Source organism: Ceratotherium simum, chromosome 10 (assembly GCF_057802395.1).
Source record: "Ceratotherium simum simum isolate JZ-2026a chromosome 10, ASM5780239v1, whole genome shotgun sequence".
Lineage (NCBI taxonomy): Eukaryota > Metazoa > Chordata > Mammalia > Perissodactyla > Rhinocerotidae > Ceratotherium > Ceratotherium simum.
Window position 1 is genome coordinate 75,382,043 of NC_141909.1, and position 14,063 is coordinate 75,396,105.

The 14,063-nt window shown below is 37.7% G+C and overlaps 1 protein-coding gene across 1 annotated transcript in view; it reads left to right on the plus strand.

The window, feature by feature from the left end:
* Positions 1-14,063, plus strand: part of FLT1 (fms related receptor tyrosine kinase 1) — a 185,068-nt gene that overhangs the window by 75,088 nt on the left and 95,917 nt on the right. Inside the window, exons 11-12 of the mRNA XM_004435289.3 lie at positions 4,339-4,453; positions 13,399-13,507. Coding sequence (XP_004435346.1) covers positions 4,339-4,453; positions 13,399-13,507 — 224 coding nt within the window. The remainder of the gene's footprint in view (positions 1-4,338; positions 4,454-13,398; positions 13,508-14,063) is intronic.

The following is a 14,063-nucleotide window of genomic DNA, read 5'->3' on the forward strand; positions in this document are numbered from 1 at the left end:
AAAGTTACCATACTAGGGCTTGTGCTGTCAGTAACTGCTCTTAGAGTTATGGGGGTGGGGGGTGGAGGATAGAGGTTGACAGCCCCATGTGAACTCAGACAGCAGACTGCGTTTCCCTCAGGAAACGCCTGGACTGGCTTTACTCTAACATATTTCTTTGCATTTCCTGAAGACCAAGAGTATGAAATTAAGATCTTTGTCTAAGACCTCCCTTATCTTTCTCACTTCTTTGGGGGAAAAAAGAATGAAATTAAAGTTTTCTCTTCCAGATACAAGGTAACTTCAGCTGTTTGATGTCACAATACCAAGTATAAGTGCACATGTCTAATATAGGTGTACACATGTGTGCATAGGTGTATACATGCGTAATAAACCCCCATATGCATGTGACGTATATATACATTATATATACTCATATGTTACTAAGTGTATGTGGAAGTTGTGAGGTCAGGGGCCGGCCTGGTGGTGCAAGTGGTTAAGTGCGCGTGCTCCGCTGCAGCGGCCCGGGGTTCGCCGGTTTGGATCCCGGGCATGCACCGACGGACTGCTTGGCAAGCCATGCTGTGGTGGCGTCCCATATAAAGTGGAGGAAGATGGGCACGGATGTTAGCCCAGGGCCAGTCTTCCTCAGCAAAAAAAGAGGAGGATTGGCAGATGTTAGCATAGGGCTGATCTTCCTCACCAAAAAAAAAAAAAAGAGGTAAGGTCAAAAAGTAGTTCAAGGTATGGATGTTATAGTCTAGAAAATGGAGAATACTGATAATGAAAAATAGGGCAAAGTGACTTTTTTATATGATTTTCATACTTTATCATTAAAATGTTTTATGTAAAGGAGACAGTGTGATTTCTCTTTGGTTCAATTTCCTTTACTAATCAATAAGAGTTAAAATGTTCACTTATTTTACTGGATGATTAAAGGAATATCTAGTAGAAACCACAGAAATTCCTTGAGGAATGATCAGTCCTTATTAATTCTTTTTTATTTTAAATTTTATACTCTAACTGTAAAAACAGACACTTTAATCTGATATATAGACCAGGTACAAACAACACTAGGGAGTTACTGCTAATTCTATTAGATATAATAATGGCATTGCTGTTATATTAGAAAATGTGCATATTTTTTAGAGATACACACTGAAATATGTAGGGCTAAAATGACATGATGTCTGGGATTTGCTTTAAAATACTTCACAAAAGGAAAAAATAAGAAGAAATAAGGGATAGATGAAACAATTGTAGCAAAATCTTGATAACTGTTAAATCTGGTAATGAGTATATGGGGATTTATCACACTATGTCTCTACTTATCAGAATGTTTAAAAACGATAAACAATTAAAACAAATGAAAACTCTTACTAGAAACAACATATCAGTACATCATGCCTGTCTGTATGTTTACAAACGTTTATGGAGTGCCAGTTACGTGCTAGGCCCTTGCTCAACTGTTAGGACAGAGTGAATAAGTAGATGTGGTCCCCTCTCCCGCTGTGGCTGCTGGCCCAGTGAGGCCTCATAAGCATTAAGTGGAAACTTAGAAGGTGGTGAGCGCTCTGGGGGTGGACATTATAGGGCAGTGCACCCAGGAGGGGAGCCTAACCCAGCAGACTCCATAGTTCACGTTCCGGAGACCTTTCTCAGCTCACGGACCAGAGAGGAATGATCACAGAACTTTTTTCTGATCATCACAAGCCCTTCTATCTTACCTTTTTTCTCACTTTTTTTATCCTCTCACTTTCATCTCACATTAAGTCATTGCTGCCCCTGGCTACTTAAGTTAAGATCAACCCCTCATTCTTTGTGGAAATTGGGCTTTAAAGTTCCTCCTGGTCTGAAAATCTCTAGAATCTAATCAAGATGTGTGCAAATTAGAGGTCCGCAAGCTTTCTGCTCACCACAAATTCTAGTCTAGAAGGTAAGAATACAAAATGATTCAATGAAATGCTCCCAGCGCAAGTAATCATAAAAATAACCACTTCCCTGCACTCACTCTTCAGGCTGGGAGGTAAAAAGAAAACTGCATCTAGAAGGGGGCTGTAGAAATAAACAGTATCAACACTTAACGTAACCCGTGAAGCAGAAGAGCTGGCCAAGGGTGGCTGCAGGTGCTCTAGCCCAGCTCCTACAGGCACTCATCTCTCCTCACCTTCCCAGGCTGGCAGAGAAATGCGAGCCTTGGAGCCCACAGATATTTTTTTTTTTTATTGATGTTTTAATAATTTTTAACATTGTGAAATTTGGGGTTGTACATTTTTGTTTGTCCATCACCATATATATGTCCACAGATATTTTTTTGAGGAAACTAAAATCTCTCTTTGTATATCTGCATTGTGTACCAAATAAATCCATATTTAAATCTAAAAAGCTGCTTTAAAGGAATCAGTATTCATTTTGTAATAAATAGTAGACAGCAGATCACCTGCAGCGTTCATTTACTGAGGACCTGCATTGTAATACGCGTGGTACAGTGCTAGGCTCCAGGGCAGTTCACTACCTATTGGGGCAGGGCATGAAAATATAAATTACAGTACAAATTAAGGTGGACTTGCTATAGGGTTATAGAGTGGTTCTGACAGTGAGAGCTGTGAGGTTCACAGTGATCAGAATAAGCTGCTTAAAGAAGATCAGGTTGCGGTGTAGTGAGGGCGTGTCTAGTCATGGTGACTGTGAGTGAAGGTGAAGGGATCAGGGCGCACATGGCATTACACTCTGTGATACAGTCAGAATAATTCCTTACTTTTCTATGGAGTCTTTAATTTACATAACTTCTCCAAGTAAATTAAGTCATTTAATGCTTGTACAACCCTGTGTGACTGACAAGGCAGATACATTTTTATTCCTATTTTTCAGAAGAGAAAACTTGTCATACAGCTAGGGGAAGTCAGGGTGGGACTAGGACTCAGGTCCTCTGGCTCCTGTTTCACTACTCTTTGAACTAACCAAACCAAACCACGGTTTGACTAGAACAAAGGGTTTCTATAGGGGTAAGGTTGGAAAAGCAGGTAGGGAATGGACTGTGGGTGGCCTTGATGTCAGACAAGGGAGCCTGGCTTTCTTCACTACAGTTGTTGAAGCTTTTGGAGCAAAAAAGATTCCACTAAAAACCAGAACATTCAGGGGGTTGGTCTGGCAGCAGTTTTGTGGGTGCTGGAGTAGGAAAAGCCAGCTGGCAGCAAGGTCAGTTAAGATACTACTGCACTGCCCAGGTCAGAGTGGACTTAAGTGTCTTTTTGTTGTTTGGGTTTGTTTATTCATGTAGAAGTTAGGGTACATAAAACAATAAATGATCAATAAATATTTACAGTAATGATTTGAGTAGTAAACATATGAAAACAAGCCTACTGATAATAACATGTTTTTGAAAGAACATGCTAACTTCCAGATGTAGGGCAAAATCTCTCTTTAAAATAGTACTCTAGGGGCCAGCTCGGTGGCATAGTGGTTAAGTTTACGTGCCCCGCTTCAGCGGCCCAGGGTTCATGGGTTCAGATTCCAGAAGCGGACCTATACGCTGCTCACCAAGCCATGCCGTGGCGGCGTCCCGTATTCAAAATAGAGGAAGATGGGCACAGATGCTAGCTCAGGAATAATCTTCCTCCAGCAAAAAGAGGAAGATTGGCAACAGATGTTAGCTCAGGGCCACTCTTCCTCACATACACACATAAAAATGGTACTCTAATAGCTAATTTAAAATAACGAGAGAGAGAGAGAGAGAGATTTCGTGGACATTTAGAAACAAAAAAGATCTTAAAAGATAAAAAACTCCAACACCTTTATTTTATAATTAAACACTTGAGGCCTGAGAAGTTAAAGAGCTTGCCATGATACCCCAAAACTTGTAGACTGAATTTAATAACTGCTTCATGATGTGTGTTTCCATATATACTTAATTAACCCTGGAAAAAATTAGCTGTATAATGGAACATTCTGATTAAAAGTCAGCCTTTTATAGATGTGAAACGCTATTATTTCCTTGAGGTTTCTATTCATTAACATAACTTTATTATTTTTTTCTGTGTTTGCATGTTTCCTCCACTAGGAACTAATTAAAATCTAGATACTAAATTTTCTAATTTATGCATTTTTATTTAATATTTAATATTTAGAACAGGAAGAACGTATGGAGATACACTCGTGTGTTTTTTTTCAGATCAAGCAAAATATATTCGTTGTTTTTAAGTTTTGAGGATGGATATTGGGAAAAAAATCTAAAGAAAAGAAGAAAATGTGTGACTTGGTTATCTGAGGACTTATCCAATGGTTTTCATTTCACCTGTCACCATGGGCTGGACCATGCTGCAAAGCAAAATAGTGATGACTTACTTTTTTTTAAAATAGGTATGACTTTTGCTCCAATAATGAAGAATCCTTTATCCTGGATCCTGAGAGCAACATAGGAAACAGAATTGAGAGCATCACTCAGCGCACGGCAATAATAGAAGGAAAGAATAAGGTATTGTTTATAAAAATAAGCATTGGGGGGCCAGCCCGGTGGTGCAAGCGGTTAAGTGCGCTTGCTCCGCTGCCGAGGTCGGGGTTCGCCAGTTCGGATCCCGGGTGTGCACCGACACACCGCTTGTCAGGCCATGCTGTGGCAGGGTCCCATATAAAGTGGAGGAAGATGGGCATGGATGTTAGCCCAGGGCCAGTCTTCCTCAGCAAAAAGAGGAGGATTGGCAGATGTTAGCTCAGGGCTGATCTTCCTCACAAAAAAAAAAAAAAAGCCAAAAAAATATAATAAGCATTGGGATGGATATTTATTCTAAAAACACATACTCAGCTCTCATTTTGGGTTTATTAGAACCAGAAGTAATTCAAATGCTCAAACAGAAATTCAGAGAGAAGAAAGACAATATCCGAGATATGTCTTCATGGAGAGACACACTGAGATTACTTCAACTGCTGTATTCTCCAACTGACCACCAGTTCCAAAGTAATAAGTACTTAGTCCTAAAGGAAGAGGTGTAGCTGTCTCTTTAACATCAAACTGATCCACATCAGTGGTTCTCAACTCTGGCTGCACACTAGAATACTCTACCAATTATTATCACATTTGAATCTCTGGGGTAGAGTCCAGGGTTCATAAAACCTCCCCAGGAGATTCTAGCATATAACCAGGACTGAGAATCACTGACATACATAAAGTGGGATGTCAATAAGCAAAAGCTAGTACAAGACTTCAGGTTAAAATTGAATGTTTCCAGTTCACAAAAGATCTTGTTTTTCCCCTCTGTCCCTCTGTCTTTGCAAGGGCAAAGCCTGACTCAGTTGGGGTATACAAACACACACAGGATATCAAGATTCCCTGACCTAAGAAATACAAATCAAAACCACAACGAGATATCACCTCACACCTGTTAGAATACCTATTATCAAAAAGACAAGAAATAACAAGTGCTGGTGAGGATGTGGAGAAAAGGGAACTCTTGTCTGCTGTTGGTGGGAATGCAAATTGGTGCAGCCAGTATAGAAAACAGTATGGAGGTTCCTCAAAAAATTAAAAATAGAGCTACCATATAATCCAACAATTCCACTTCTGGGTATTTATCCAAAGAAAATGAAAACACTAACTTGAAAAGATAGATACACCCATAAGTTTACTGCAACATTATTTACAATAGCCAAGATATGGAAACAACCTAAGTGTCCATTGATGGATGGATGGATAAAGAAAATGTGGTATATACACACAATGGAATATTATTCAGCCATAAAAAAGAATGAAATCTGCCATTTGTGACAACCTGGATGGACCTTGATGGCATTATGCTAAGTGAAATAAGTCAGACAGAGAAAGACAAATATCATGTGATCTCACTTATACGTGGAATTTAACACTTTCAAACAAACAAAAACCAAGCTCATAGAAACAGAGAACAGACTGGTGGTCGCCAGAGGCAAGGGGATAGGGGATGGGCAAAATGGGTGAAGGCGGTCAAAATGTACAAACTTCCATTTATAAAATAAATAAGTCATGGGGATGTCAATGTACAGCATGGAGACTATAGTTAATAATATTGTATTGAATTTTGAAAGTTGCTAAGAGAAGAGATCTTAAAGTTCTCATCCCAGGAAAAAAAATTTTTTAACTATGTATGGTGATGGATGTTAACTAGTCTTATTGTGGTAATCATTTTGCAATATATACAAATATTGAATCATTATGTTGTACACCTGTAAATAATATAATGTTATATGTCAATTACACCTCAATTAAAAAAAAGAGAGAGAGACTTCTAACCAAAAAAAACCCCGACATTCCCTGACCTAATCAAGGTCTAGCAGGCATTTTTTCTGCCACTCTTGCACCATTCATTCTCTATTCCCCTAACCTCCACTGAGCCTCAGCAACAGCTGACACCTTGTGATCCAGGCAAATCCCAGTGGATCTCAGACCTGGTGGCTTTTTTTCTGCTGAATTAGTGAAAAACACACGTTAAATATCTGGTATTATCAGGCACAGAGGTAGTGATGGTTTAAAAAGGAAAAAAATATCAAATAACCCCTTGCTGAAATGTCTATTTATATGTGCATATCTTGATTTGGAGTAGTCTGTTAATATGGATGCTATCTCCTTGAGTGTGGTTATGTTTATGTTATCTATTTATTCAGCTATATTCTTTGCATTTGAATGTCACAAAGTTGATGGCATCATTCCCCATTAGGGGTATAGGGGGAGGGAAAAAGGGGTAAAGGGGCACATTTTTACAGTGATAGATGGCAACTAGACTTTTGGTGGTGAATATGTTGTAGTCTATACAGAAGTTGAAATATAATGATGTACACCTGAAATTTATGTTATAAACCAGTTACCTCAATAAAAACAAAACAACAATAACAACAAATAACATCTGAATTCATTATGTAAAACTTTTTGACATATGCTAATATCAACATCATTCTTTGGCAGGCCACAGTGGTTATCTCCATTTTAAAGATAAGAAAAACTGGGGTGATAAGATGATTAACTCAAAGCCACATAGCTTAAAAGTGGCAAATGAGAAACTCAAACCAAAGTCTTCCTATTCCAAAACCCAGTATCCTGCCAACTAAGCCAATACAGAAATTAGTTAAAATGGTGATGACTTGCATAATGATATCAACAATCACTTGTTAAGGATTTAGGAAAAGTTTTTATAACTACAGCAGTAGCTGTAGGTGGTTTACAATTCTTTTCCTCTAATACAAATGAACAGTAGTTTAAAACATTCCATGATTTAAGCAAAATGTAATAAGCAAAAATCTAACAAAGCCATTAAAAACTTTTTAAAAAATAAAAAATAAATAAAACATTCCATGATATGTAGCTATTGATGAGAAAGCAGTTTAATGAAATACTTAGAAAAGAGGAAATTCTGTAACCTTGAAAGTTTGAGTGACACTATATTTTTTAAAAAAGAAAATTGCCTCAGAGTAGAAAGCAAGTTAGTGGTCACAGAGTACTAGAAAATCTCAAGGTGCCATTGATTGTGTCAATTCATTTTGCCTTTTCCTGACCATATCAGGTGGATATGCTGTTAATTGCTGGGTATTAAAACAAGCATTTCTGAGCTTAATTTCAGTGGTAACTTCCAGTCCTATTTTGGTATCCTATCCACAAAAATATACAATAGAAAAAAAAAAAGGAAAATGAAGAGGCTAGGTGAGGCTGCTGATTAGCCTGAACCATGAAGTGGCAACTTGACTCCGTATAGAATACCTGTAAAAATGGTGGGAGTGGAGTAACAAAATCTGGGTGAGATAAAGGAACTTCCCTGATATTTTCCACGTGGGCTTGAAACAAATTTATTGTCTTGTAATTCTGTAGTTCTGCAGTGGTTTTAAATATAGACCTCCAGACACAGTTGGCACTTGTGCCATCCAACCTGCAGTCAGGAGCCAAGGGGTCAAGCTCTGCCACTTTATATCTTGCATAACCACTTGCAAATCAGTTCACCTCTCTGAACTTGAGTTCTCATGTCCAAAAAATGGAGCTAATAATATTTGCCCTACCTAGTTTGCCTGTTGTTATAAAGATGATTGTCATATATACCCTAATGCAATTCCCCAAATCGATGGTGATCATATACAATGAAGACTATTTGTTAAACAATTTGTTTGCATTGAAAAAACTTTTAATACGCTTCCTAAACAAAGTTGACATATATATAGCATATCCTATTAGCAGCTGTAACTATAACACATTAGACTTTAAATAGATTATTAATTCCATGTTCTAAATTTAGAAGAATTTACTACTTTTACTTTTAGTGTCTACTACTGTATCTTTTTGTGGATGTGAAAAAATTTATCTTTCATATGATAATGACAAATGAAAGTTTTACTATTTCAGAATTATTTACCCTGGTCTTTCCTTTACAATTAAAACCACTTTTATTTTCTGTACATTTTTAAAAAGTAAATTGAAGTCCCAACTTAGATGACAATGATCCTTTTACCTGCAGTCATCCAGCCAGCGTGCCCAGCAACACTCTCCACAGATAGCAGAATGCAGGTCCTGCTGGAGCACTTGCTGGATTTCAGGGACTTGCTTTCTTTTCTGTTTGTTTTGTTGATTTTTTTTTTTTGTTTAACTCAAGGAAGGGTGCAGAGGACAATAAAATTCAGTTTCCTTATTGCAAGTTTTGGCCTAGATTTGTGAAAAGTGACTCATCAATTGGAGTTGCTAATAGCAAATGTGGAGTTTTAGTATTGTTTAAATGGGGTTGCCAGACTACTTAGGCTTGTAGATATGGAGTAGGAAGTAGAAGGAACTCTGTGTTGGAAAAAACACACAGGAAATACGTATTACAACATTAATTCTGTGAGGCTGGAGAATCGTGACAGTTTTAATGTTTTAGCAACATTTCCATTGAAATTGTTTTGAGGTTACATTGAGAAATGTGTGTACTGTATGAGGCAAATACATGACAGAAACATTAATACCTAATCACAGAATTACAACTTGTGTTTCATTTCCCACACACTCCACAATTTTTTCTCTCACGTTCTATTTTCCCATCACTTGGCTCAATTGTGCCACCCTAGCTTAATTTTGATTCTTCCATGACCTTTCCGTATCTACTTTTATTTCTCCCTGAAACACTTAAAAGGAAACTATATTAGAAACATCCCGAGATTAAAATCCCTGTTCCATATATAGATTTTTTTAAAAACTAGTGCTTGAAATTAGGCTGAATTACACACCATCCCATCTATTCTATTCTGTGAGGTTCAAACAACATTGTAGTAGTGAATTAATAATGTTTAGTGAAAGAGAAGGAAGGAAGGAGCATGAATAACTTCCAAACTTACTGTACCTGACGACAGTTTTCATCAGTGTTCCTGGGTCATACAAAAGAACCCAGAGAACGGACTTTAAGGGTCTGTTTCTAGTATCTAAATCCTGAGGTCCTGGCAGGGCAAGCAGAGGCACCCTCAAAGCGTGAGAGTTCAGAGGTAAAAAAAAATTATGGCAAATAAAAACTAATTATACAACTAATATAAGCAGACATCCTTGAGAATTTCTTTTGGTGTATCTTATAAAATAAATGATTATAATTTCAAACATGTTACAACTCAAATTCTTGACACTCTCCCTTTTAAAATATTAAGTTGATATTTGGTCTTCCAACTGTTATGCTATTTTCATTTTCCCCCCCTTGAAATAACAGTATCTGGTTATGAGCACTGGGGAATGGATTTGTCCCTTTAACTCAGAAGACTCCTGCGTTGAGACTTACTGTCCCGTGAGAAGTCATCTCCTGTCCACTTACCTACAACTCACACTTGAGTTCCTTTTTCCTGACCCAATAAAGTTTATACTTCAATTGTCAAATATCTTTTGTTTGTCATGAAAATATGTTTTAATTTATAATTTAAAAATATATTCTCTGGAAAAAGAGAAGTACTCTAGAACTCAGATAATTTTTCATAAAGTTGATCACAGGATATCAATTTCATCTTATTTTTAAATTTTCTTCTTTAATTATAACTTTTTCATTCATCAATCATATTTTCAAACCATGTAACACTGTATCAGTTGAAAAATATCTTGCAGCTTTGGAAAAGACTAAAAAAGAAAACTAGTATTTCTGTTCATAGTAGCATTTGACTTATGTGACCTATCTCTGCTGATGAAAGGAGATAATTTCAAGGAAAAACCCAATTCAAAGAGTAGACAGAACTCTACCAATAGATCTGTGCTATTAAATTGAAAGAGTTTTAAGAAAGGAGCAGTTTCGTGTAGAGATTAAGAGCACAGGCCCTGGAGTCAGACAAACCTGGGCAAACGTTCTGTCTAGGTCTGTCTGTGGTACTGTGTATCTTTGAGTGACTCACTTAACCTCTCTAACCTCAGTTGCCTCTTTTGTAGAACAGGGTAATACACCCACCTCATAGGGCTATAGGGAGGATTAAATGAGATAAAGCCTCACACACTGGCACTCAGTAAGGGCTACATAAAGGTACCCAGAAACAAAGAAACAATGTAAACTCACATCAATGTCATTTTCTAGTTCAATTTTAACAGAAAACTTGGGAGAGGTGAGTTCTGGGGCAGGCTTGACTATGGGTAAGGTGTCTGCTTTGGAAGGGGTCACTCAGAAAAATAAGAGAGACCCAAATGCGTTTGTATCTCCATGGTTCATCATGTGACCTGGATTCATTTCACTTCTAGGTAACTCAATTTTATTCTCTGACTATACAAAAATTCTGAGCTATCTGACTGTTTGTTGAAGTCATGTAAAATGGCTATAGCCATTCCCAGATTACCTGCACAGGTATTAAATAAGGCAAATGTATACATCTGAATTCACTTTCCCTTGCCATGAAACCCCGTTTTTGTTCTCAGTTTCTTTGAGCTCAGTGAAATCAAAATAATTTTAATAGAAACCCAAACACAACTTTCAGATTCAGTTAATTGCTGTCCATAATTTCACACATTCTCAAGCCAAACAGAAATGAATTTTTCACTTATTTATTGAGCAACAATAAATCTGAGAATCTAAATAGGATCCTGCTGAGGCCCATTAGGATAAACATTTGAGAGCTAACTTGATAAGACAAGCAGTGCTTGAGCTGAGAGACAAGCAGCGAGAGACTGGCTGTGAGGCCTTCGTTTGCGTTCTTTGCATCTGAACCTGCTGCATACTGCTTTGGAGCATCTGAGCCCGAGTTTTCCAAGACAAAATAAAGTAGTCAGAGTCTTACATGATGATCTCTATTGTCCTTCCAGCTGCTACCAGCTAACACTTCCTTTCACACTGCCACCTACAAGCCTCTTTTCTCACTACTTCTATTTTCTTCCATGACTCTTAAGTCATGGGTGTAGCAATTAAAAGGAAATGGTTATCTAGAATTTTTTTTATTTCCCATCTCTTAGAAAGATTAATAATCAAAATAGGGAAAGTGACACCTGACCTCTCTTTCATACGCTTCGCCACTGGTTATTTGCCAGCAAGTTCACGTGAGTGTTCCTCTGCAAAAGAACGGATAGTGTATACTCAATCTTCAAGTAGGGAAATTCTTCTCTATCACCTTAAAGTAAGCCTTCAAGGTTAAGAATAGGGATTGTATTATATTCCTCTCTGTCTTCCTTACAGCATCTCGGCAATGCCTTGATAAAACACTCAATAAATGTCTGCTAAAGTGAATGAAAAATGCCACATACTACAGACATTTTCATTTCCAATAATTTCAATAAGACACAGAGGATATATGAGTAGATGTAATTAAACAGATCCAACAAAGAGAAAAGGAAGCATCATGTAATATTCAGTATGCCATAGTGAAAATTACTATCAATTGGAGCAATTTGGAGCAATGAACTTGCTGGCAAAAAAAGTAGTAGTATATTTTTTAGTCTTCCTGATCTGTAGATTAAAGACAGAAATACCTTAATTTATTGAATGGGATACAAAAGCATAGATAAAGGACCTAGCATATTACTTAGCAACTCAGAAAAATGTTAGGAACCTTTGTAGAATTTGTGTTCACCATCTTAGAAAGTCCACTGTCACATTTCAGCCTATATATTACTTTAGCCTGTAAGTCATATGATCTAATTATACCTCAGCTAGGACACCCCGTTAGTCTGGAAGCATCAGCACAACTTCTACAATTTCAAAGCCTGTGGCCAGTTATTTGTATCCTAGGCGATAGGCAGCAATGATTTATAAGTAATTGGATCAACTTTTTTTTGTAATTTTAAATATGAAAAACTTACTCGCTTTCTCATTTTTTTTTTTTAAGGAAGATTGGCCCTGAGCTAACATCTGTTGCCAATCTTCCTCCTTTTTTCCTTTTTCCTCCCCAAAGCCTCAGTAGATAGTTGTATGTCATAGTTGTACATCCTTCAGTTGCTCTATGTGGGACGCTGCCTCAGCATGGCTTGATGAGTGGTGCGTAGGTCCGCGCCCAGGATCCAAACCAGCAAACCCCGGGCTGCCAAAGCAGAGCATGCGAACTTAACCACTATGCAACAGGGCTGGCCCCTCATTTTTTTCATATATACTATGCATTACTTTTTTGCAAGGTTGGGTTAAATTTTAAAACTCTCAATAATTTGTTTCATATTCCTAATTTTTATCTTTAAAAGAAGATGGCAATGCAAGTCTTTAAGCTGTATAAATTTGTGTGTCATTACTTTTTGAGACATCACAGTTTGGAAAGTGCTTTCAAGTTCACACAAATTTGACTATTAATGTTTCTTTTGGGACTAATTTTTCAAATAACAGCACCAAAATCTAGTGAAATTATATTGTATTAATTCATAACTTGTAGCTTCATTTTCTAGATTAGGAATTGACAGGCTGCGAAATTAAGTAGTTTACAAACTCATGTGACAGTCTTAGTGAGCTTTCCAGCCTTTAGTCTCTTTCAGCCCCATCAGGGCTGCAATGCCATATTCTTTGAGCACATAAAAGAAATGGTTCAGCCAACCTTTCTCTTCTATTCTTGCTCACTTAACATGCCCATTACAGAACCAAAGAGCAAAGAATGCTCCTGTTACCAAATGGGGTCCATGATCTTAGGTCATCAAACAAAAGGGAAGCTTTGGCCTCACCTGTTCCTCTCATTGACGTGGAACTGACCACCTCATGGAGTAGGACGTGCAGTCCCTCATCTCGGCTTCAGGTCTATAATTGTTACGCCAGCAGCACGCGATAAATAAGCCTGAAACCCTCATACGAGTCGGATGTCATAGGCCCCGGTCTCCTGAGGACCTGCTTTCCTGTTATTTTTCCATTCTTGCTGGGGCCCGGCAAGGGGAGAGCCTTCTGGTAACCACCACTCGTGCAATACTATCTTTGTTGAATGAATGGAATAGCTGAATCATTTCAACCCTCAGAAGTTTCTTAGGGATGTTCAAGTAATTTTTTGTCCTATTGCTAGCTAAAGTTTCCTTTTCTTTTGCAGACGGCCAGCACCTTGGTTGTGGCTGACTCTAGAATTTCTGGAATCTACAGTTGCATGGCTTCCAATAAAGTAGGGACTGTGGAAAGAAACATAAACTTTTATGTCACAGGTAAGCCACACATTCTACACCCACAAAGACAGCCCGGTGACCTCAGTCTCTCTTCAAATTTTGTTTGCTTTTAGTGCACTTAGAGCTTGAGTGATTTTTATTTTAAAAAAACAAAAACATTCCATAGAATTGTTCAACGTTGAGTGCCTTCATCCTTGCTCTCAGGAATAGTATTCTACAACATCACTGGGTCTCCTAAAGAGCTATTTCCCTGAATTCTCTTTTAGAGCTATTTGTGTATGTCTCTTTTCCAGGCTGGACTGTGAATCTGGGATCTTGTCATGTTCATTTTTGAACTCCCTTCAGTACCTAGCACAGGGTCTGGCACACAGCAGTTGTTCAATAATAATCAAAGAAACCAATTATAATACATGTGATGACATTTTGTTTTTAAACTAAGAAGCGAATTGTTTCACAACTTAAGTAATTTTGAGTTTTGGGGAACAAGGCTCTCCTATAGAAATCTGAAACTGAGTTGCTGGCAATAATTAATGTGCTATTTTTTGGTATCATTTAAGAATATTTAGCCTTAAATATGATGGTCTCTGCAAATCTT